General features: G+C 39.5%; 1 protein-coding gene across 1 annotated transcript in view; it reads left to right on the plus strand.

Moving 5' to 3' along the window:
* The window catches only part of Bckdhb (branched chain keto acid dehydrogenase E1, beta polypeptide), a gene marked incomplete at its 5' end in the record, with an annotated part of 198690 nt that overhangs the window by 48192 nt on the left and 124094 nt on the right, over window positions 1-26404 (plus strand). The window contains 4 exon segments of the mRNA XM_005377677.2: window positions 3592-3725; window positions 3913-4068; window positions 7700-7808; window positions 23780-23877. Coding sequence (XP_005377734.1) covers window positions 3592-3725; window positions 3913-4068; window positions 7700-7808; window positions 23780-23877 — 497 coding nt within the window.

The raw sequence follows: 26404 nt of genomic DNA on the forward strand, positions 1-26404 counted from the left end.
CCTTCCTTAAACTGCTCAAAAGGAAAGAACAACTGGGATGAGGGAAATGATCGCCTTAAAATTATACAGTAGCCCCAACCCACCTCCAACTCCCCATCCCTTGCTTTGTTCTTCTCCATAGCACTTATTGTTGTAACTACATTATATATATATTTTTCCTTAGTTTTGTTTTTCTTGATAATTTCCCTTGACTAGAATTTAAACTTCACTAGGATACAAATCTGTTTTGTTCTAGTTGTGACTCTGTTCCCTAGCGTGCAGAAAAGTACTAATATAATGTTAAGTATGTTACAAACATTTGTTAAATAAATGTATAAATTATTTTAGTCTTTCAGCATCATGATTTTTCTATGAAGAAGTGGAGGTTTAGGGAGTTTAATATTTTGTAGAGATGACACCTAAGTCCTGGTCTGACTTACCTCGTAGTTCAGGTATTCTATTTACCAGTCATCTCCCAGGACACGTTGTACATGAACTTTACATTGAGTTAATTGTGTTACAACATGAATATTGTCATCAATACTGTGTGTTTTATTAGTGTTCTTACCCTCAATATTTGACAAAAAAGGAACAGGTTTTTAATATATAGTTCATGTTCAGGCACTTCGGTTACATCATTAAATATGTCAAAAGGACTTGTTAAACTGTCTGTCCTAGTAGGCGAGTTCTAAGAAAATGAACTGTTTTGCCTTTTAATGGCAAAAGGTATATTTTCTTTGCAAGATGAAAAAGAACCTGAATCGTGAACTTGAAGCACCAAGGAATAAATAATGCTGCATATGGTGAAATGGCTCAGGCATTTCAGGGATGTGGATTCTAGTGGAAGCAGCTAGAATTTATGTTCTACCATTGAAATTGTCCTTACTTCAGTGGAATCAGATTTTCAGAATAACAATCAGCACTGAGGATACAGCTCAGCGGCACAGCGTCTGCCTGGCAAGTGCAAGGTCGTGAGTTCCACTCCCAGTACAAAAAAATAAAAAACAAAAAAGTAAAAAAAACTAAGTTATCAGCTACTTGCAGTTAAATAGGGAACTGATGAGGAGTAGCGGTCATGCTTGGAGGGGTGGTCAAAGATCACTATGAGTATGAATCATGCTTTTAAGTTTTTGCAGCTGTGTTTAGAGTTGGAAGCTATAGGATATGTCTAGTCTGCATTTCTCAGCACCTTCCCTATTTACAGTTCGTATTTAAAGGGAAGGATTGAGCTGATAGTAAATTGAATATACCAAGAAGAACTGGTATCCCTGGTTATAGAAATAAAAACATGATTATCAGAACTGTCCAAAAACATTTGGTTCCTTGGCCAGCCAGTGGCCGTCTTTTGCCACTGAAGTTGGATTGTGTCATGACATGCAGATATTAGCTGAGAGGCGATAGATTCTCAAGTGAGAATCTGGTGATAATGTAAGTAAAGTTGTGGTTTGAGTGGAAAGCTTGAGGGCTTCGTCAGACTCCTTTAATTTAAAAAATCTCAGACTCTAAATTCTGTTTCCTATTTGGAAGGCACAGTAAGAGCTGACATTTCTCCTCAGCTCTTCCAGGTTATTTCTCTATTGAGTATTTGGAGCATCCTATAGGTACCGAGGTTAATGAGCGTTAGAGCAGTTTCTGCACAGATTTTGGATGTCCCCGTGTGGTGCCCTTCTATAAAGGGTTTACCTCCTCAGTGTCCGCTCACTGGCGCAATTCTTGGACAGCGCATGAAAACTGAGACTTACCGTGTGAATCGCAACCTTCTCCAGCACATCCACTGAGAGCTCCCTTCGGACAAGGCTTGTAACTGCCCTGCTCATCTACTTGTGTCCCTTCTTTTGAGGGTCAAGTCTCCATTTATGCTTAATTTTGGCCTTCCTATGTCTTTAAATAGTTGTTATAGTTTGCCCAGAATTTATAATCTTTAAATGTGCGAGGGTTAGCCTGAAAGAGGCAATTGTGCCATTATCTTTAAAATCTCAACAATTTGGGATATATAGTTTTTAATTATCATTCTATTTAAAAGCTTTCTAATTTCCATTAATCTAATTTGTTTGAGTCGTGTGTTATTTAGATACGTACTTCTAAAACTTTATAGTATAAAGGCTTTCTAATTATCTTTTGGTCACTGACTTTTAGCTGAATTCCACCGTGGTCAGAGAATCTATTCAGTGAGATATGTCTGTCCGAACATTAATCGGTGAAGATGTGGTCTTCACACACAGTGGAGTACTACCCTGCCATAAGGAAAGATAAACTTCATTTGTAGGAAAATGGCTGCACCTTGAGACCATAACTTTAAGCGAAATCAGTTGAACACACGAGCTTAAATATTGCATAGTTTCTCTGAAATGAGAGATGCAAATTACAAATAAAGAGCAAAGTAAAAGCTAAGAGGAAGTAAGGTGAAAGATCTTTCTCAAATGATAAAGGGAATCAAGAAATGCAGGGAGTCGGAAGGGACCGGAAGGACAGGGGCTGAAGGACAGCACTGAGACGTGTCACATACATGTACCAGTTCCACAGAAAACGTAAATATGTACCAAAAACATGAACTCCTAACAAAAAGATTTTACTTCTTTAGAAGTTGTTGAGGTTGTGCTTATGGTCCAGTATATGGTCCACCAATGTCCGCATTATCCATTTGCTGTAAGAGGACTTGACCGCTTAGCTGGTGGGTGCAGTGGCCTGTGTGTGTGAAATAGGTCGTGCTTGTTAATTGTGTGCTGATCTTGCGTGTTTTTAACCTTTGCTTTTTCTGTCCATGAAAACTAGTAGGCCAGAAGGCTCGCAGTACATTGTGGATCTGTCCATTTGTCTTTTGTGTTGCGTTATATTTCCTTATTTGTTTGAAGTCCATTGTCAGATGAGTTTAAGTTTAGGAATTTTGTGTTCTTGTGAATGAAATCCTTTGAAGGGTATGAATTTTTCTTTTTAAATCTTTGGTAACGCCTTTTCCCTTAAAGGGGGCTTTGTTTGGTGCTGGCAAAGTGACACCTGCTTTCTTTTGGTTATTTTTATCTTTTTCTTTTTCTCTCTTGTTCCCTCCCTCCCTCCCTCCTTTCCTCTCCTTCCTTCTTTCCTTCCTTTCTCTCTCTCTCTTTCTCTCTCTCTCTCCCTCTCTCTTGCTCTCTCTCCCTCTCTCTCCATCTTTCACGCTCTCACTCGCTCTCTCGCTTTCTCTCCCTCTCTCTCCCTCTTGCTCTGTCTCTCGCTCACTCGCTCGATCTCTCTGTCTCTCTCTCACTTGCTCTCTCGCTCGCTCTCTCTGTCTCTGTCTCTGTGTCTCTCTCTCCTGCTGGTTGAATCCAGGGTCTTGTGCATTATGTTCTCTTTTAAGTAGTTAAAAGAACCTTTGCTTTGATTTTGCTTTCTTTAATTGGATTTTGCTTTCTTTAATTCCATCTGTTTTTCTTTGAATTGGAACATAGAGATTATTTACAGTTAATATAATTACTGTCTACATTTAAATCACCCATCATTACTACTTATTATCTACTGCCTCTTCTATTTTTTCCCTTCCCACCATTATTAATTTACTAAATTTTCAGGTGTTCTGTGCATGACATTACTCTCATTTGGCATATTAAGTTTATTTTCTTTCTTCTTTTTAAGGAAAAGATAGAGTTTTTAATACTCCATTGTGTGAACAAGGAATTGTTGGATTTGGAATCGGAATTGCAGTCACTGGTGCTACTGCCATTGCTGAGATTCAGTTTGCAGATTATATTTTCCCTGCTTTCGATCAAGTAAGTGCATTGTATTTACTGTGAGCAATCTCCCGAAAGGCGAAGTCCCTGGAATACTGAAGTGTTGCCGCCAGCCTCCCATCCCCCATCTTACACGTACTGTGGTCGGTAGGGTTTCTAACGGTGTGACTGCAGGAAACGCATTGGGAGCACGGCCCCGTTGTGACCTGTCCCTCTCTCCTCGCAGATCGTCAATGAAGCTGCCAAGTATCGCTACCGCTCCGGGGACCTTTTTAACTGCGGAAGCCTCACGATCAGGTCCCCGTGGGGCTGCGTTGGTCACGGGGCTCTCTATCATTCTCAGTGTCCCGAAGCTTTCTTCGCGCATTGCCCCGGGATCAAGGTATTCTCATTGATAGATTTCATTGCTCTTCATTTAATATTGCTGTTTTGGTGGGTTCTGTGAATAGTAACTGTGCTAATATGCTTATCTGGAGGAAAACAAGCAGGAGGCTTTGAATTTGTGTGAACTTAAAGATATTTAAGGAAGAGAGGTTGGCTTTCCTTTAAGTCAGCTGTTGCAGGCCGGCTTTTACGGAATGGTCTTGCTGCAGCGCGGGCTTGACATGGACAGTAGTAACTTCACAGACCTCAAAGTGGATGACTGAGAGCATAGTTAGCTTACCTCCCACCTCCTTCAAAATTGTGTCTTTCTAACTTTTTCTCACTTAACTGATTCTGACATGATTTTTAAAAATCTATTGTTTAGAAGCTGGGCGTGATGGTGCACGCCTGTAATCCCAACACACGGGAGGCTGAGGCAGGAGGATCCTTGCAAGTTTGAGGCCAGCCTCAACTACAAAGTGAGCTCAAGGCCAGCCTGAACTGTAGTGAGACCCTGTGTCAAAAAGACACACACACACACACACACACACACACACACACAGTGTCTACTGTTTAGACCATAGTTACGTCAAAGTCAAAGGGACAGGATTTTTGCTTTTAGTCCTCTGCTTACTTTTTAAATAGACAGCATGACGGTGGCTGACTAGCTGTGTTTTTTCCCAGTCTAGAGTAAGGTAGTGCTTGTTCACACAGTTGACTGTGAAGCCTGACCTTACGATGGGCGGCCTCCACAATGGCTTAGGTCTTTTATTAGTAGTACATGTTTGCAGAATGTCATGTGTCCATCCTTTGTGTGGAGTTGGGATATGGCCGTAACACACCTGTGGTGGATTCACTAACGGTCAGCTTGAGTGAGGACACCAGGCCGAACTGAGTCAGCGTGGTTCTGGGCGTGGAAGACCCACCTGAGGACTGTTGCCGAGGGTACAGGAGATCGGGAGGGGGTTGCGTGCTGCTGGCTTCCCGGAGAAGCAGCGTTGCGGCTGGTTCTCCTGATCGGAGCGCAGGTCCTCACCGTCGCTCGGGGTGGCTGCTGTTGCCTTCCAGGGAGCTCTGGTCTTTGCCTGAGCGCTGCTTCCTGGCTCCAGCGCAGCTCCCTCGGCCTTCAGCACGGACCTGTCACCCGGCCAGCACAGACTTTCTAGCAGCCACCACGGGCCCAAGGCCCTTCCCAGGGCTGAGCCTTGACTCGGACTTGCGTGAGACAGTGCTGTGGGCCCTCAGCCTCCAGCTGGCCTCGTGGAGGCCATTGCCGTGGGATCCAGGCCCTCAGCTGGGTCCTTCGGGGCTCTAGCACGAGGACAGATCTCTTGCACTCCTCTGCATTTGACTTTTCGGGTGAATGTTATAAAATAATCCCAAAAATTATGTGTCCTGTATTAAATCTCTTTCCTCGCAAACCCTGACCACCATAACATCTGAATTCCTCTTCATTCGCCTTCCCTCCCCGCTCTCTCTGATTTGGATCCCCTTCCCCTTTGAGAAAGATCCGTCTCCCTATTTCCTGTCATCTGTCCTTTATTTTGCCCTTCGTTTAAAATTTGCATTTCTCATATAAGCTTGTGTGTCTGATGTATTTCACCTAACGTTTTGGTCCCAAGGGGCATCCATTGTCCTACAGGTGACTCAGGTTTGTCTTTCTTTAAGGCGCAGCAGCACTCCATTGTGTGTGGTTGAGTTTTGTGTCTTAGTATTTTACACTCTCATCCTTTCTGTTTCTCTTTACTGAAAAGTGTTCTGGGGAATCCTTATGGAAACTCACAGATATGTCAGTCTAGAGATGTATATTTGTTTCTGACAGTACCAGTCAGTTGTGAACATGTATTTATCATTCCCTACCTTCTCTTCCTTTTCTGTGAGATCAATGTCATAGGCTTTTTTTTTTTCCAGTTGAGTAGAGGTTGGGACTAGAAGCTATATTTGAAGTAACACTGTAGTTACTTTTGTATTTTGTATTTGAGCTGAATGTTGATGCAGATGCAACAGATCTTTTCTCCCAGTCCCCTACCTTTTCTTTCCCTTCCTTTATTCCTTCTGCTGTCTCTTATTTTTTCACCTCAGGTGAAAATAATATATACATAAAGTAAAAAGGCTAGGGGCTGGGGATGTAGCTCAGCGGCACAAGAGCCTGTCTAGTAAGTGCAAGGTCCTGAGTTCAATTCCCAGCACACACACAAAAAAAGGCTAAAAATAAAAACATGTCACAGATGAAAAGAAACTTAAAAAGTAGGAACATAAAATGAAGACACTGACATGGTTATAATGTGTTCACAAGTTCATTTACAGAAGGTGCAATAGATTTGTGCAGCAATTTTATTTTTATTTTTAGTTTTTCTTTTTGAGACAGGGTCTCACTATGCAGTGCAGGCTGGCTTTGAGCTGACCTTGTTGTCCAGGCTGGTCTTGAACTCGCAATGATTCTCCTGCCTCAGCCTCCTGAGTGTTGGGATTACAGGTGTGTGCCACCACGCCCAGCCTGTTTTATTTTTTAAATTCTTTCAGTGAAAATAGCATAAATTGACTTTGAAACCCAAGTGTGGTTTGTTTCAAGGAATTTTATTTGGGTCTTTGTTTTAAATTCGGGCTTATTTTAAAAATCCTTTTTAAGTGATACTTGTCTTCATGTAATTATTTTTACAAATCACTAAAATTAGACTCAAGTTTATGAGTTGCAATGTGATATTGAAGTAAAGTGCAAGGGCTTTGGCATCAGTCAGAAGTAGGTGAAAATCCCCGGTCTAGCAAGTAGTATGATCTTGGGCAAGCTTCTTGCTATCTCCTTAAACTCAGTATTTCTAGAATGGGAAAATAATGACAGCTGACTCTTGAGGTTACTATGAACAGTAGATGAATTAATCTACATAGTGTTCGGCTAAATTAGCATCTGCACTTCCTGCTGTTATTATCATCTTCCTCATCTTTACCTTCATTCTCAAGAAGGTCCCAAAGTGGTGGAAGATGCCTACAATTCATTCTAAGTTCAAGGCCAGTTTGGACATTTCGAAGGATTAAAAAAGGATGTAGGTTGGAACAGCCTTTGGTTCAGTCCTCAGTACAAAAACCAAAACAAAAGACTGAAGATCCTATAGTCCTTTTTTGTCACCTAGAAGTGTGAAATATCCTTACTTTTCTTTTTATTCTGCCAGATATGGAAAGTATAATACCTGGATCACAGAATTCAGTGGATCATAAAATTCAGTGGAGATGAAAAGAAGTTTGTATTTTTTCATGGGAAGGAAGGAGATTTTGCATGGTATAGTCAAAGATGAAAGTTGATTAGTAGTAGCATAGTATTAGTAGAAAAAAATTACTTTATAGGTAAATACAGGTATTGATAATTCTTTTGGCTTTGTTATACATTCTGTATAAGTTTTGACATTTTTTTATAGACAGTTTAGCTCTTTAAGAGAAGAATAATGTCTTAGAATGCGGAAGTCATCTTGGAAATACTTGTTAAACAAAAGGAATTTTGGGGGATAATATGTAAATTTTATAATAAATAGTGACTAGGCTACAGTAAACAGATTACTATTTTTAGTCATAATTGTATTTAAATATCAGCGCTTATAAGAGATTTTAATGGAATGCACTCTTACCAAAGCTGTCTTTCAAAACTCTCATTTTTCCAGGTGGTGATACCCAGAAGCCCTTTCCAGGCCAAGGGCCTACTTCTGTCCTGCATAGAGGATAAAAATCCTTGTATATTTTTTGAACCAAAAATACTTTACAGGGCAGCAGGTAAACATGTTCTTCATTTAATATTTGTGAATATCTTTATGTGCTTTGTTTTTTATGGATCAGAAAATAGTACCTCTTTTGTAAGCTAATACTCACATCCTTTTAGGGAAAATTTCCATCGCTTCTATGTGTAGTTCCTCCCAGGTGTACATGTCATGTTTAGGGGCGATCCGGGTAGCTGTTGTAGGTTGGCTGTGGAGACTCAGAAACAATGTGAAGTGGCGGCGAGAAGGGAACTGGATTTAGCCATGTTGTAGGGGCTTAGTAGATGTGGGTTGAAAGGAAGAAGTGAAAGAGCGCATTGTACTACGCAATACGTGAATGTCCCTGTAGCTAAAGTGACGGTTAGGGCCGCTTGGAGATCAGGATGCTTCACCATCACGGTGTGCTGTGGTATCAAGTCTGCACTGGGCTGGCTACAGCAAACTGGGATGTTGGGCCACCTTCCTTTTAGCTCAGGAAAAGCCTGTATCTATAAATACTTACGTGTCTGGAAATTTTAAATATTAAAGGATTTGTTCGGTCTACAGTATACTTCATTTTGAATTAAAAAAAAATTATTCTGGCAAACCCCTTTCTTCCTTGAAGAGTTACACTCAGAGCCACGTTTTCCCTCTAATGTAATTTACATGGAACGAAATTCACGGGGTTGAGTGTGATGGGTTCCTGGCAATCCGTGGAATCAAGATCCAAAACAAGGCATAGAACGTTTTAATCACACTTGAGAGCCTCTTACTTCCTCCTGCAAATCTGTTCTCCTTGCTCCATACGCAGCCACTTTCTCATTGCTGTTAATTAGGTTTACATGTTCTGGGGCTTCACGTACATGGAATCAGAGTATACATTCTGTTGGGTTTCACCTCGTGTTAGTGAGATGCATTCATGTCATGGCTTATGTCAGTAGCTTATTCCCCTTTTACTGCCCAGTAGCAGTCCATTGTGTGAATAGACATTACTGCTGTTAAGTATTATCATCAACAGTTACAGTATGAAAACATGATTACTAAGTAATGAACATTGCCATTACATTGCTGTTATTACTATTAAGTAATAATATTCTTACTCTATTATAATTGTTACTAAGTGAAGTAGCTGGCCTCTTCTGTCCTCACTAAGCTAGACTCTGTATGCTTCCCTGTGTTGCACCTATATTGTTGGGGGATGTCTGTCCATGAACTAAGTGGGAAGTGTTTTTTGCGTGTAGGAAAAAGATCACCTGAAAATCTGACGTGCACACAGTGTTTTTCAAAAAATTATGTTCACTGTATGAATAGTCACAGTTTTTCACGGCCCATGCAAATGGGCTTCTGTTTTACTTTATTCATTCCTTTATTGAGGAACAAATGTCCATCGTTGTTTTTAGTTTTTGAAAACTGTCTTCTGCAGAGTTACTAAGGTGGAGATTTTCCCCACACCTCAATTACCATTCTGTATGTACATAATTTCTGAAATAAGGTATTTTAAAGATTCTAGCCAAACATTTCCTTAGGACGCTAACTTGTTGGCATCTAAAGAAGTTAACGTGTTGACTACAGATTTACCCATAGTGTGTAATTTGAATCTATGTCTACATGATTTCCATTACAGAGTCTTCTAGAATGTCTCAGAGGTGAAGTCAAGGCTTCAGCTTAGGTTGCAGTGCATGTTTTTCTGTCATTAATCTTCTCATCATCTCTTGGTCCCTTGTTTCCTTAGGGAACAGAGCCCGTGACTACCACTTTTAACTCGCTCCATGTGGTCTTGAGGGGGCTGCCAGGCATCGTCCCCAACTTCCATGATCTCAGAATGTGGGCATGTAATGCAATCGCAGTTACTCTGCCTCCTGGGAGTTTTTTATGAGGAGACAGAGCTGCACAGTCTAGGGGTGACTGGGGCACTGAATTACTCTTATTCCTTTAATCTTTCGTTGATTAATGAGCTGCTTCAAAATCCTTTCATTCAATCTCATTTGAAGTTTAACCTACTTTGAATTTTAATTTCCTGTAGAACTGCCTTCTATATTAAGCAATTTTGACTAATATAATACATAGTGCTGGTGAGAGAAAAGATGCTTCTCTTTCAGGGTGAAAATATTCCTAGTTGAATTAGTACAGTAAGCTTCAGACTTTCTTAATTTAATATAGATGCTGCTTTGTCCAAGTAGCGGAAGTCGAAATCTCTCCTGTTTATTCATAATCATAGTTCGTGAGGTTGCTCAGAGGTCTACGAGATGACCCACTGTGTAGCCATTTGGTCTTTAGTGTTGTGTTGTGCAGACATATGGATTGTTAAATTCTCACAACAACCTTATCAGGTAAATTCGTTATCACTATTTCATAGATGAAGGGTTTGAAGGTGGAGGAAGTTAAGTGACTTTGTCTAAGCTCACATGCCAAGATCTGAACCTAGAGTCTGTCTCTAGAGCCCAGCGTCAGTGATGCTAATGGTTCCAGGTACTTTTGACAAAAACCCATGCAGTGGTGCTGTCCCTTTCTGACAGATAAGAAAACTGAAAGTTCGTGAGTTTCAGAAACTTTCTGTAGCATGCAGAGGTGGTATGTGATGGAGTTACGCTTTAAACCAACATGTCTTACCAGACAGGCTCTCCTTTTTCCTCTTTTCTACACCTGTTTTACGTTCCACTCAGCCATTGTTGAATAAAGGGCATCAATGCAATGTAACTTCTTCCACTGTTGCAGTTTCATGCCAGAAAACAATGTTGTTCTTTGAAACTTGCCTGAAGAATTGCAGTGATGCATTCTTTAATTGAAAGGAGGCATGGTACGTTCAAGCTGCAGCCACGTGTTAGGGTAGGACATCCCTGCATTGCCTATAGTCCCAGCTTGAATATGCACTATATTAGTTTCTCCACTGTGGAGACTTCGCTGCTTTGATACTCATAAAAATTACATGTCACAGTCTAGTGTGGTAATATCTGGGCGCGTTTGGAGGGGTTCTCAGAGCTGTGAAGTCATGCAGTGTGTTCCCAAGCCGAGGCAAGGCAGCGGGTAAGGCTACCTGTGTTGGGTGAGAGCTGGCCGAACCATTTCGTGAATGGACATCGTTGTCCCCATCTCTGCTGTTTTTGATCTCTCTGAAACCTTCATTTTTGGACCTGGTGCCCAGATACTGTTCTTTGCTAGAAGCTTTGCTCTGTGGCCGCCTTCCGTATCTCCAGTCTGCCCCATTTAGAAGGGACTTCTTTCAGTGTGCCCATTAGCTGCCTAAACTATTACAAGTGAAACGAAAGGTGCGTGACTAATAGTCTTCGTGCAGCAATTGTCTTGAGTTTTTCTACTTATTTTAAATACACAATAAATAGATATAAAACTTTGTGTCTTCTAGATGTAACAGGAAAAAGGAACCTAATAATATGTTTGTATGTCCAGATTATTTTACCTAAGATATTTAAATGCAATTAATCTTCTTTGAAATGTCAGATAATGTTTAGAAATGATAAAGAACAGTCTAAGAAATGTTAAAAATACACAAAACGGTTATAGTTCAGAAAGAGAATGAGTCTAGTTATCAGATAAAAGCATCTGGAGGAAGAGATAGCCTCCTATGTCTGTGAACTGTTGGTTTTATTTAATTGAATCATGATACCAAAGTAAATATGGCTTTTATCTGTGGTTCTTGTAGTGAGAAAACAAAATGTAGAAGACTAAAGAACTCTGTACTGTCTGATCGCTAGGATTTTTGGAAGAATCCAAGTATATTTCATGAAAAAACAGGTCATAATGATCTTAATGAGTTTTAAAGCAAATACACTAATATATGAATTCATTACTTCTGAGGAGAACGTTATTTTAAGTAGTTTTTGAATGGCACAAGGCTTAAAAAGTTTTCCTTTTAGAATAATTTTGTATTTTCCACTAAGCAGATAGTTTTTGTTTAAGCTACCACATTTAACATTAGGCGTAATTATTGATAGGAATATCTATCACCTGTATCTATCTATAACAATAGGAATTACACCTATTGTTAGGTGTAATTATTGATAGGAATATAGTGAATCCATCAGTGAGAAATTTTAATGCATTTGCTAATTTTTGAATTAGGTCTTAAATTACATTATGCAGAATGAGCCATGTAATATCTCACAAGCAAAACTCACAAACAGTTCCTTACCCAGCCCTTCACCGGATCCGTGCTTCTGTTCCCACGAGCAGCTCCTTTCCACTCTCGCAGCACTTTCTTCTGATAATTAATCATCGTATTAGTACATAAGGCACTTGCACTGCTTTTAAAGTGTTTTAGGTCTGGTTATTTTAGCTTCTGTGCTAGGTTTCCTTTTGCTGGGGAAATGCCTGGCCTTTGAAATGTAGAGGAAGGAGAGATTTGCTCACGGTTTCAGAGCTCTGTCCATGGTTAGCTGGCTACAGTCCAGAGACACCATGAGCGAAGGGTTTGCTGAGCGAAACTGCTTAGCTTGTAGCAGCCTGGAAGCAGAGCAGGTTGGGGAGCGCATTGAGAGCTGTACCCCACGAGGGCACCTCTCAGCCCAGGGACCCGCCACCTCCTCCGGTCCTGCCATTGGACAGCACGTTCAGCTGTGAACATCAGGGGGTTAAGCCATGGAGGATGCAGTGCCACCATGATCCAGCCACCTCTCCAGGAGCCTTCTGATCCAGTCAGCTTGACAGCTAAGATTAACTGCCACAAAGTGGTGGATGCTTGTAATCTTAGCCCTCAGCTCTAAGGCAAGAGGATCGGAAGTTCGAGCCCAGCCTGGGCATCTTAGTTACTTAGTGCAGTTCTGTCTCAAAAGAAAAAAAAAGGGCTGGGGTTATAGTTCAGTGTGAACGCCTTGGGTTGAGTCCCCAGTACCAACCGACAAACAAATGAAAAACCTCCTACGAACAGACAGGAGACTTTAGCTCTTTCATAAAACTGTCTTCTCCCCAGCACACGCTGTCCATCCTTCAGGTATGCAGACTTCTTCCAGAATCTTCATGAGTTATGGTTTAACTTTTGGTCAGATCACAATTTAGTGTTTATACTGCTGTGACCATATCTGTGAGATTCATGACTGAATGAGAAATGCATTTTATCATTTCCTCTTTGGTATACAACTCTTTCTTTTCATTTGCTTTATTCCTTATATTCCTGTTACTTGTCTCTTCAGTGTGATTTTGTTGTTGTTTATTTGGACACCTTTGTTGGTCAGTCTGAATTTTCTTTCTTCCTGCTGGCATCCGTTCTGCTCTAAGGTGGTTGAATAAAGTGGCAAGGAGTGCGGGTTTTGGAACCAGACTGACTTGCGTGTGAAATATTGGCCCCCCGAGGGTGGTGACAAGTGTGCTAAATGTCACCTGGTTCCTTTGCTATGATAAAGTAGTTCTATTTTCTTCTTGAGCTGATTTAATTACGACTGGTTTTTCCTGATTAAAAAGAGACATGAGTCCATCTTACTCCGGAAAGGTTGGCCATCACGAATAAATCAAGTAATCATTGCCGGCAGGGTGCAGGGAAGAAGGAGCCCTCCCTTCTACGTTGTTGTTAGGAGTGTAAACTAGTGCAAACACTATAAAAATCAGTGTGGAGATTCCTCAAAAAGTAAAAGTAGAAATTCCACTTGGCCTTACTATTTCCCTTCCAGGTGTCTTCCCAGAAGTGCTAAAGGAGTCATCCTGCAGTGATGCGTGCCTCTGCATGTTATAGCAGCACCATTCATAGTAGCTAAATCTTGGAAGCAGCAGATAAGTAGATAACATGTGGTACCGTATTTACATACAGTGGAGCACTATGCTGTCGCAAAGAAAGATAGACCAGTCATATGTAAGAAACTAGATTTACCTTGAGACCATAATACGAAGTGAATAAACCAGGCGTGCAAGCTTAACGATCACATGGTTTCTCTTACGTTAGAAACTCAAACTATAAGTGAAGAGCAAAATAAAAGATAGTGGAAAGAAGGGAGATAGATATTTCTCAGATGGGAAAGGGAGTGAGCCTGAGGGAAGCGGTGTGAGTGGGGAGGGAAAGACGGTGAAACTGGAATTAGAGTTGTTAGGTAAGGTGCCAGCACCACACGGGGCGTGTGAACACTTTGTACCACAAGCCTGTACTAATAAAAATAAAAACTTATAGACATCAATTAGGCACCAAGTTTTAAAAAAAAATTAAACATATGCACACGCAAGAAATCAGATAATGTTATATTTTGGCATAAACGACAGTACAGCTCACAGTTTATGATGCTTTAACTTACGTTTTACAAGGCCTACTTTCTCACAGCAGAGCTACTGTACTCCCTGTTTATGCGGGTGAGGTGCTCCTAAAGCTTAGTGGTCGCAGGCCCGTAGTTTGGCTGCACGTAGCGGGACGCTCAAGTCTCACCTGGCCCTTCTCGCAGGTCTGTGCTGGGTCAGTCGCATGGGGGTGAGATCTGCCGGTCTAGGACTGTCTCGCATGTCGGAGCGGTGGCCACTGAGCTCTAGTCTGCCTGTCTCTTCATCCTCTACAGGTTGACTCAGGCTCATTCCCATGGTGGAAGCAGAGGCCCCGAGATCCCAAGAGAGCCTTGACTCTTGTAGTGCAGTCTAAGAATTACACGCCATGCCTTTTGCTGTTCTGTGTTAGCCAGAACAAGTTGCAAAGCCAGGCCAGTTTCAAGAGGAGGGCAGGTGTGTTCCATTTGTCGTGGGAGGACCCCGCAAAGCCACATTGCAGGGGTGCAACGAGGGTGAAGGATTGTGTTGGTTTTTCGGTCTTTCACGGAGAAGATGTAATCGAAAGTGATAAGGATGATGGGATAAGTGTTTGAAGCAAAGGGGAATATTTTGAGGGGTATTAATGACAATGTGTCTTTCACTATAATAAATTTTAGAAACTCACTATTTTTTATTATCATGCTGCATATGCTTGTACTGTAAGGTATAGAAGAAGATAAAGGTGCTCATTAAACCCATCCCGTAATACCTGCTGACTTGTATGTGCTCTTGGCATGTTTTAGGTATTCTTTTAAATATATTTTACTGTCAGTTATTTTCGTTTACTTGAGTGGACCTCCTTATTTGGTATTTATTCTGTTATGATTGTTTAAGCAGATTTCTATTTCTGTCTTACACATACAGGATAGCTTTTGTTGTAAACCTAAAACACCAGGTGCTGAAGATAAGCAGGATTGTAGCCATTATGCCGTGATTTTATTTGGTGATGATAGGCCTTGACCTAACATTCAGTACCAGGAAGGCTCAAAGGTTTTTAATCGGCTGGTTGAAGTGCAAAATTACCTTTAACTTTATCGATTGTGGCTGACCTGATAAACTGAACTGCTCATGGACTAGGACCTGATGGAATTTTCTGATAGTTACCTAATTTGTTCTTTTATTTTAAAGAGAAAAGAACAAAAACAAAATAACAAAAACAAAGAAACAAAATAACACAAAAACAATAAAAATGAGGCAAAATTTCAAAACAAGGTGATAGGAAATTAACAGTGGTTGTTGTTACATTGCTGTTCTTATTTATATATATAAAATTAAGGTGCATGGAGAAAGAAAATTATAAGCCAGTACTCTTTGTTGTAAAAACTCTAAAACTTACATTAATTCATTTCTTGCATTAAGTTCCATGTATTCTTCAGTTGAGCTGTAGGTACTAAATGACTGATGAAGCCAGAGGCGCTGCGTCTCTGAATGGAAGTTAGTAAAAAGCTCTGGAAGGAGAAGGACTGACACAGTCCTTATGTACTGAGGGAGCCGTACCTAAATAAGCAACTCTTTGAAAGTTGAAAGATGAAAGCTGAAAAATTTTGACAGACATTTAACTTGGCATCCTTTGTGTTTTTTATTTTCTTTATCCTCTTGTGTATAGTTTTTTTAACTTTTGTAAAAAGACTAGCTTTAGGTTCCCAGTAAAATGGAGAGGAAGCTTCAGATATTTCTCACATGCTTCCTGTCCTCAAATAAGCGCGGCCTTCCCACTGTCAGCAACCCCTAGTGGAGCAGAGCAGTTTTTAGAATTGATGAAGCCACATTAAGCAATCATTATGACTCAGAACCCATAATTTTTTTTTTTCTTCCAGTACCAGGAATCGAATTCATGACCTTGCACTTGCCAGGCAGGCACTGTGCCGCTGAGCTAAATCCCCAGTCCCAAAATCCATAATTTATTGTAGGGTCCAGTGTTGATCTTACATATTCTATAAGGTTAGACAAATGTGTTATGGCATCCACCATTATAGTGTCATAGCAAATATTTTTACTGTCTCCATAGTATTTTCTTGGTATAATATAGTTGTAATCATGCAGTGTGGAAGTGCTTCAGAACGGTTTCTTTTACTTAATAAAATACATTGAAAATTTCTTCATGTCTTTTGATGGTTTGATAGCTCATTTCTTTTTTTAGTGCTCAGTGGACATTCCATTGCCCACCCATGCCACAGTCTGTCCATTTACTTGCTCAAAGGCATCTTGGTTGCTTTCAAGTTTTGGAATATGAAGTGTGAAAAATATCTGTAATAACACTTCATTGTTTAAAGACATCTACTCAATATTTGGTACCAGAGTTCATGGAGTATAAGATACCTGTTTCCTCTTCCCATTGGAATATCTCTGAAAATGGAATTAACTGAAAATCAGTGGCATCGTACAGTCGTCTCATCCAGGAACCAGTCGTTGCTATATGTGATCGCAGACAGATCTCAACGTCTACACCAGTTCCAGTAGAATAGGCATCTGCAGCTGGGAGTGTAAAACTTCGGAGATGCAGTGTGGGAAGTGCTCTTTTGGTAATGTGGTTATATCTGGCTGTGGGGAGATACCAAGGCTGGGAATGCAGGGTATTGCAGTCCGTGAACAAGTGTTTGGAAACAGGAGTCAGCAAGAGGCTGCGCATAATTACTGATCTAGCTTGAGAGCCCAGTACCGACCTTTTAATTACCTACAGATTCATTCAAACAGTGCTGCATCACTTACGTGGTTGGTGCCACAGAAAGTGATATTCTGTGGAGAAGCATGTGCACTGATGATTAGAAGTGCGAAACTGAGCAAGAAGAACTAGATTTTAAAAGTGAAAGAGTTTTAGGCATAGTTTAAGCCAATTTATTTTGCTCGTATTTTGTTTTCATGCATGTATCATAGTGATAGATCAAAAGTCGTGTCTAATTACATTTTTTCTTTCATTGTAAATAAAATTAAAATTGTAGACTGTCAGTTTAATTGGCAGATTTTTTTTTCTTGGCAGTTCATAAAATAATGGCGCATTTTTACCATTGACAATGAAAGTCAGTATTCTTTCTGTGTCTCAACGTAATTCTTTTTGTTAGGTGATTTTTTCCCTTTGAAACTCTTGTGTGCTGATGTGGAATGGCTTTGAAATATCCCTTTAATTTGGTATTCAGTTATAGTAATACCTTGGCTTAGGGGCACTTCTGTTTACAAACAATTTGGTTTGCAAACAAAAGCATGTGGCAGAACTTTGCGAGATACTTGGCATTCGCAAGTTCCAGATTTGGTGACACACACAACCATGGCTATCTTCCCCACACAGACAAAATTCAGCGATCTTCCTCAGAATTATAAAACAAATGGAATTTGTAAACCAAGGTACCACTCTAATTTTTTTTTTTTTTCCAGTCTGGCAGTTCAAATATATTGTGTATATTATGGAATAGTTTCATAAAATCTTGTTTTTCTTATACTGTGTTACATGAGACTAGAAGATATAGTAAGGTTAATTTGAAAGTTTTATAATAAAGCCTGCCAAGGTTGCTTTATTATATCATTGCCTTGTGATACATGTTTTCCAACTATTATGATGAGATCTCATTATCTGATTATGTAAAATATTGGAAATGTGAGATTTTTCCAAATATTAAGGACAAAATATTTCAAGTGCATTTTTGTTGAAATTGGATTAGAAGTTTATTTTGAGTTGATATTGCTGTTCAATTAAAAATAATAAGTGACGTTTTTACTTTTCAGTGTTATGAAAACATGGTATTCTGAAAAGATAACTTATAAATATATTTAGAATCTTAAATTCACCTTATATGTCAAAATAGCTCAGTATGAGAAGTCTCTAGGTTATACCCAAGGTAGTATTTGCAGTGATGTTATATTTATGCATAAACAGCTTAGTTGGTTACTCGTTTTTATTTAGTGGTCAAGAGTTTCTAGCAGAATTGTACGTGAGATGCATAGATACTAAATTTATATCTTCACATCTTCATGTTTCTGATCAGTTAGGATATAGTTAAGATCATCTCAGAAGATAAGGAAACTACAGATACAATCCTGGATGCCGTTGTGCTGCTTTGACAGTTGTATGACTTAGCAGAAGCCTCATTTTCCATGTTTGTTCTGACATTTTCCAAACAGAGTTTCTTTCATGAAGAAATATTCTGCAGTGCCTGTGTCAGTGCTATACAGCAGATAATAATAGGGATAAGAATAACTTGTAGAATGAAAAATTTCTTTATGGCTTTAATGACTATCATTCAATTATTTTAAATTGTAATGCTGCTTTCTTCCTAAGAACACAAAAGATGCCATGGTGATTAGCTTAATATGTCCTCATTCTGCTCCTATGATGTCCTGTGATTACGGGTGGGATAATGGGGTGAAAACCAATATAATACGTTCGCAGAGACTACCAAATTAATTATGCTAACCTGAAGGTCAGAGCTGGGTTTGTGGCTGAGGGATCTGCCTCATTTAGCATTTACTTCCACCAGACTATAAATTCTAACTAATGAGATAGATTTTTTTCAGGTATAGAGACTTTGAATATGCTGTAGTAATCAGGCAGCATGAACTCACATTTTGGAAACACATTCTGCTTCCTTTTCCAATAGAACATTTATGTTATCGGTTTATTTTCCCACTGTCACGCATAATGCAATAGGCAGAAAGCCCTCCCGAGTTCCACACTGGTGGGGAAGTGCCGCTACTGTGGATGAGGGCCAGGAAGGAGAAACGACCCTGTTATCTCCGAGGTGGGCGTAGTGTGCTTCACGGGGAAACTGGCACCATTAGGTGTGAGTGGTAATCGCTTACAGAGGCTTTCCCTAGCATTTATTAATATATCAAATCAGAGAGAATTGGAAAGTGCTTTCGAGGGCTGGAGGAATGTAATTTGTAAGGCTCAGCGTGTATCTTTACCTGAAACACGTCAGCCTGTGTTTTCTTAGGTGTCCAAAGCACGCACGTACTTGCACACGTCTGTTCCTTTGCGTCTGTCTGTCTTTTGTGCGTGTTTCCCCTACGTCCTGTCATGTGAGGTGTCTTTGTTTCCTTAGGCCTCTATCCCTCGCACCCTTTTCTGGGGAAACTTCCGCACAGCTCGTTGTCTCTCTCTATTCCCGAAGCGCGCTGTTCTTGTTGCTGATAGAATGTTTTTATTGGTTCGTTAATGATCTCATTCCATCTTTATAGCTCCGGGTCAGGTCTGTGCTTCTCAGTAGCGTGGATTTCCCTGTTCGGTTTCCGCCCAGCATCCATGTGATAAACGGATATTTTGGGTTTACCCTCCCCATTAAATGAGTAAATTACATTATTAATATGTATGATTATGTTATTTGTACACCGTCTCTCTCACAGAGGTGTTTAAGGTGGCTTCTTGAAAGAATATTGGAAGAAGAAAGGGGGAGAATGGAAATTAAAATGGCCAACATACACAAATTCATGCCTTGAATCTGTAATTGAATTTGCAATATGCATATGGAAGCATTTATATCTATGGGAAAACAAATGTGTAGAAATTCTGTAATGTTCATTTAAAAATCTGTCCCCTCAGATTATTTTAGGTTTTATATTTTGGCCTAGAATAGATTTCTGTTTTTTTCTAAGTTGTGCATTTCATCAATACTGTGTGTATTTTGCACTTCAGGATTTCTCTGTGGAGTGTTCATTAGTACAAAGCTTTGAATGTAATCAGCATCTGGTGAAATAGAATGGGGTCAGTTCCAATGCTCTGAACATAGAAATCTGTAAGCGTCCATGTGTAGTGGTTTTTGTTTTTGTTTTTGTTTTTTTTTGTACCAGGAATTGAACTCAGGACCTTGCTTTTGCCAGCCAGGCGCTTGTGCCACTGAGCTATATTCCAGGCCCTGTGTATGGTGCTCTTTAGCTCTTTAAAACTTGTGCTCTGACTCCTATTTACTGTGTCTTTTAAAAAGCACATAGCCATGGGTTAGGGGTACTAGAATGCTAGCTTGAAATAAATAACGTTTTCTTGAAATAATGACCTTTACTTTAAAATAAATGTAACTACAATATACCTGTGAATTTTAACTAGCCTTCCAGTGACTTATTTACCAAGTCTAAATAAATGAACATATTAAAATTATATTCTTATTTTCCTGCTCTCAGGGTTAAACTAATGTAAATCTACATACAGATTTTTTGGTTGTTCTTACTGAAAGACTCTTGATCTAATTCTCTCCATGGTATTTTTAAAATAGAGAATAAAGCATTGTTTGTTACGCTGTTCCTTGATTGTTAAAATAATGAGGACTTATTTTTCTCGGTAATTTACTTTAGACAACAAAATGGTCACTCATTGGCAGCATTTCAAAGGCAGTGGGCCAAGAGAAGAATCAAATTTTTTTGGTGTGGCAGCCCTTAGAGTTTGTGTTCCAGAGATTTGCTAATCATCAGCTGCCATCTGATTTATAAGGCAGAAAAACCTGGATTTATGAGTGGTAGCCACTTCATAAGCATGACGAAGTATGTACTAGCTTCAGAACTTACCTACTGCCATGTAGATCTTGCTGCTTTGATTGTAGCAAAGTACCTGTGTGCTACCTTTGGTCACATACTATCAGCATTATTTTTCACCTTCATGCGGGTTAATTGCTAAGTAGACTACACCTCTCTACTTGAGTATGTCTGACACCTTGTCTTTGCATTTATCCACCTGTCCATTCATTTGTCCGTCCGTCCATCCATCCATCCATCCATCCAACACTAGGTTTAGAATGGGGCAGAATTAATCTCTGAAAGCATACTTTACAATTAGGACTGGCACATGGTAAACATTTGTAGGGTATTCTGTCTCCTTCCAACTAGCCACCTCTGCTGAACTAGGCAAAAACAGTGGTAGTTGATCTATAAATAAATGGTGTGCTGTGATTCAAGGAAATTGACTTGTAAAATGTGGCTCAGACAGTGTAAAACTCTAACTCAGCATAGTTTGTATTCTATGCAGTAACTTTATAAATGTTTTAATGCTTCCATTCATTTACCTACAAAAGCCCTGAGTTTGCCTTTTTTTACAGCTGAGTAATACTCCGTTGTATAAAAATACCACATCTTCTTTTATCCATTCCTCAGTGGATGGGCATTTGGGTTGTTTCCAAGATTTCACTATAACAAATTGTGCTGCTATAAACATGGGTGCACACTCATAAGTGAAATCAGTCGGACCCAGGTGTGTAAACATCATATTGTCTCCTTGGTGTAGGAACTTGAAAGACTAGGTAAAACTCAAAATGCACAATAGATGATAGGAAAGGGAAAGAAATTGCTCAAAGGAAGGAACGACTGGGATGAGGGAAAGAAGAAAAGAGAAAGAAGGAAGGCAAAATATAAAAATATATATGAATAGCTGCAATAACTGTATTGCTGGTGTCTAATGGTGCATTGAAATGAGCAGTTAATGCTTACAATCTGTTATGTCCTGATCGATTTTGAATGCTTATGTCTGGAAATCTGAGCAACTGATTTGAAGGTAACAACATGCAGTGGAATTACAATGGTGAACTCCTACCATCTTGTCTAGTGAAACTCTGTATTATCTCTGAGGTTTTATCTAATAATTATTTTCTTATTCTCTTTAATTGTTTGAGCAATCTCCCATTCTTACATCTGGTAATCTGAGCAAAAGTAGTTGAGGATAGCGATATGTAATATAACAACCACTGTTAATTCGTATTATTTTGTCCTGAAACCCTGTGTCACTTTCAATGTTCTTGCTTTGATTTGTTTATGTTTGTGATACTGGTATGCTGCTACTGTTCTATTTTTTGTTTATTTGTTTCTCATTTACTACTCTCTTTAAAATAAAAATTAAAAAAGATGAAAAAATGTTTTAATGCTTGTAAGTATTCTACCATTGCTTATGTGTTAGGTTTGTTAGCTGAATTATCATCTGCCTTTGAGAGTTATCTACAAAAGATATTACCGTTTGTCTTTTATTTAAACATGTTGCTCATTTGAATTCAGTTTATGCATGCATAGCACACACGCCAAACAAATAATAAAATTCATCATGGGTTCATCACTGATACATCACTGAGAATACCATTAGATTTAGTAGTTTTTACTTAGAAGTTAAAAAAAAAAAACTATATTTTCACATGGAAACATGGCCAAGACATTGCTAAATGAAAAAGAATTGAATTTTAAAGCTTCTAAGTAGCTTGTACAATGTGATTCTATTTGTAAAAGGATAAAGCAGGATAGGCCTATGTATATATGTATGTCTGCTTGCATGTTGTAAGTATCTAAAAGTATACCATTGGTCAGACTTCTTAGTTTTCAAACAGATGAAATCAATTCAACTCAGCATGAGCAGAAAATATTTATTGAAGGATAATAAAAAGCTTACAGATCTCTGGAGTGCCTGAGAGCCAGGTTTCAAACAATGCTCAAAGTCACTGGTGCTGCAAAGATGCCCCAGCAGCTGCCAGTGGGCACTGCATGCGGTCTGAGTCGTTGTGGCCAGGGGCCTGGATTCTGGGTTTTCCTCACCATTTCTAGTGCTCTGGAACGGGTTCTGGACCATTACTGCTTCTTCATGTCTTGAGCTTCTAATTCAGAGTCTGCCATAGGTGCATTTGATTGACAGCTTGTTCTTGTAACCCAGACTCAAGGGAAGCTTAGAAAGTGAGTATGCGGAACTCACTTCTGTAGTGAAGGAGGGGCCCTGCCTTGTGAGGGTGTTTCGGCGAGTGTAGGAAGAGGATTCAAAGCCTGACTGCCGGAAAGACTGACAGCAGTGCACTGTGGACACTCAGGACACTGTTACGATGAATTCTTTCTGGACAGCAAAGTTGCAAGGACTGGGGAGCAGAAGGGGGCCTTTGCTTCCATTTCACTCTTCTGTGCTCTTTGAATTAAAAAGACTGTTGGGAAAATGCAAAAAAGGGAGTAACAGTTTCACTCAGCTCTTGTGCTATTCTGTTCCTCTCAGGTGAACTCAAGAAAGTTTCCCAAACTGGCCACTTTCCTAATCAATTTTGTTTTAAAAATTCTCTTTATAGTTTCTTCTGATTCACTTGACCCCATATTGAGTGGACTTGGACAGCAGACATGGTTGTTGTTGGGATACCACCGGCTTGTTTTTCCAGCTTGGTGGAGCTGATTGAATTTATCTTTTCGAGGTCTACCTTAGGTGGCTTTGAAAATGAAAGTGTTCTGCTGTTACAGTTTGTGAAATATTCATAGATGCAAGGAGCGAGAGTAAAATATAGTTAAAAATGTGGGCCTACTGTGTGTGTTTCCCCTGCTTTTCAAACCACTATGTAATTACTGCTTGATGGAAATTCGGTCTAAAAAGTTAATTCATTCCAAATAAAGTTTTAGCAGATATGGTAACAATGTTTTGAACTTTTTAAAAAATGTTTTTAGATTTACAAAAAATATAAAGATACTGTAGAGAATTCCCATATATGACACATACAGTTTCTTCTATTATTAATGTCTTACATTAGTGTGATACAATTAGTACAGTTAATAAACCAATACTGAGATATTGTTATTGACTAAAGTCCATACTTTATTCATAAATGTCCTTAGTTTCTAACTAAAGACTTTCTGTTGCAGCATAGCTGATATATTTTATACATGTGTATTGTATTTGTTCACCTGAATATAGTGTCATAGAGCCATGTAGTGCTATTTCTAATTTAAATTACTTAGAGATTTGGGAAAAGAAAAAGTAGAGATAAGGCTTTGTTGCAAGAAGGTTCTTGCATTCTTTTATCCACAATGTCACATAAAAAATTAACCTTTTATCTTTCTGCCCCCTTCTATATTTAGTGGAGCAGGTTCCTGTAGAACCATACAATATTCCACTGTCCCAGGCTGAAGTCATACAGGAAGGCAGTGATATCACTCTGGTTGCCTGGGGCACTCAGGTTAGTACCAGTGATTCCAACTCTTAAAGCCCACGTTGTGCCTGGAAGCCCTTTTCTTTAAATCCTAATACGTGGAGAATTGAAAATGATGCTTTCATTATATCTTCAATTAAGAGTGTTTGTTGCTACTGATGCTGATTTCTTTTTTCTCTAATTTTGTTAAGGTGTAATTGCAAATATATATGTGTTTTCAAGGTGTTCAGTAATTTGCTATATGTGTACGTTGTGAAGTGATTATAACTGCCAAGTCGGTGACACATTCAACACTATGTATGTATGTGTGTGGTGAGAACACTTTAGATGTATGTATTCTCCAGTAGTAAATTTCAAGTACTCAACATCTGAGCTGTAGTCACTATTCTCAGAATGTATTTGTAACCTAAAGTTTGTGGTATTGATTTGAGGGAAGGTGATGTGCCAATTCTGTTGTACTAAAATATATAAGCCTATGATAAAGTATGGTGGAAGTTTACAAAAATATATTGATTTAAAACACTTTTGGTGCATACTGCATAGCCACATTCCTGTTGCTGCACTTGACTTGGGATCGTTTTGCTCCCTTTCCTGTCATCTCGTGTGAGCTCTTTGCTGGCCTCGCCCCGTGCCCCGGCCTCGCAGTTCCATACTTTTCTCTTTTCCAGGGTTCTTCTTCGCTGACCCACCCCAGCTTTTTCTATGTCTTGTTGTCACATTTCCCTACCTCCAAACTTTAAGTGCAAGACTTTTTCTCTTGCCATAGACTCTGCCCGTCTCTGTGTATGTCCATCTGTCCCTCCCTCCCTCCTTCTGTCTCTCCCTCCCTCCCTTTCACCCTTCCTCTTTTGAAGAAATGGTCACATTTTCTCTGTAAAAGAAATACTTTGTTTTAGGAAATCCAGGGCAGCATAGTATGTGCTTATTTTTAGAAAATTAAAGACAACACTAAATAGAAAGATAATTACAAAGCTTTTTGCAGTGTCCCAAGCTCCTACTCTCTCTGCTTGGTTGTTGGCATGGAGAGCTGCAGCCCTTCGGGTCCTCACCTGCAGTAGGGTCACCATGCCGCTTGGTGAGTCACAGCCCACCGAGGAGGAAGCATTTTGTCCTCCGCCCATCCTGTCGCCGTGCTTCTCTTCTTTGTGGGAAAGTGAGCAAGCATCCAGCCCTAACTCCCACGCTTGCTCTCCGTTCACACCCCCCACATGGGTGCTAATCTTTGCCTTCTTCCTTTTGTCTTTGAAGAAAAGGCCCCTTTTCCTTTTGTAGCTGCCCCTGCAAGTCTGTCAGAGTGCATCCCATTTTCCTTCCTCTAGGACTGTGATAAACAGCTAATCCCTCACCCTCCTGGATCCTTAGGTTTTCCTTTCTGTGTTGCTGTATTAAAAAGTTTTGTGTCTTGTCTTCATATCTGAGAGTGCCTTTCCCTTTAAGTACCATTGTCTTCCTCCTTTCTTTTATCACTAAGCTTTTTTTTTTGTGGTATTCAGGGTCAAATGTGGGGCCTTATATATTTTAGGCAAGTACTGTTCCACTGAGCCCAAGCTTCCCTTCCCCTTCCCGTTTTTTATTTTATTGTATCTTATTCCATTGTAATACATTTTATGAGTGCCTGTTAATTTTTCAGTGTGTTAGTTTTGTCTGTGCATGTGACATATTCAGATGATGTCATCCACCGTTACCCTCCTTTACATCCCCTATTCCCTTCTTCTTGTGGAATATTCATCTCCTTTCTAATGTTCATGCCATCTTTTTTTTAAGTTTCCATCTTGGGAAGCGTGTGATACTCGTCTTCCTGAGTATAGCTTATCTCACTTACCATAGTGATCTCCAGTTCCATCTGTTTTCCTGCAGATGACAAGGTTTTGGGTTTTTATGGCTGGATAACACACTATTTATGTAGATACCCACGTGTTGTGTATCTGTTCACTGGGCTTTGGGCCCCGGTTCTGGTTCCATAGTTCTTATAAATTTTGCCACAATAAACAGGAGTGTGCAAGTATCCCTGTGTATGCTGACTTTAGTCCCCAAAAGCACTATAGCTGAGTGATATGGTACATCTGTTTTTAGTTTTTTGACGAACTTCTGTGCTATTCTCTACTAGTACTTCTGTATTAGTCCCAGCCTCCTTTTTAAAAAATTTTGAGACATGGTCTCACTAAGTTACCCAGGCTGGCCAACTTGTGATTGTTCTACCTCAGACTCCATAGCAGCTGGGATTATAGGCGTATGCTACCATGCGTGACTCTTACCATTAAACTTGCAGAGCTATATTATACTATCTATTTAATTACTTAATTTCTTTACATTCTGATGCCTTACAACTTTTGTATCCATTAATTTACTAAACTTGCTTTTAGTAATCTAGTATTGTAATTGTTAAATCTAAACCTTATCCCATACTGTTATTTTGTATGACATTGGCTGCTATCTTTATGAAATGGATTTTTTCTTTAGCTTCTGGGATATTGTGTCTCCAGTTGTTGATTTCTTAATTTTTTTCTTATCTCTTTAGCTGTGTTTTGTTTTGCATTGTTTTACTTTTAGTGAG

Source organism: Chinchilla lanigera, unplaced genomic scaffold, assembly GCF_000276665.1.
Source record: "Chinchilla lanigera isolate Chin_1 unplaced genomic scaffold, ChiLan1.0 scaffold00010, whole genome shotgun sequence".
Taxonomy (NCBI): Eukaryota; Metazoa; Chordata; class Mammalia; order Rodentia; family Chinchillidae; genus Chinchilla; species Chinchilla lanigera.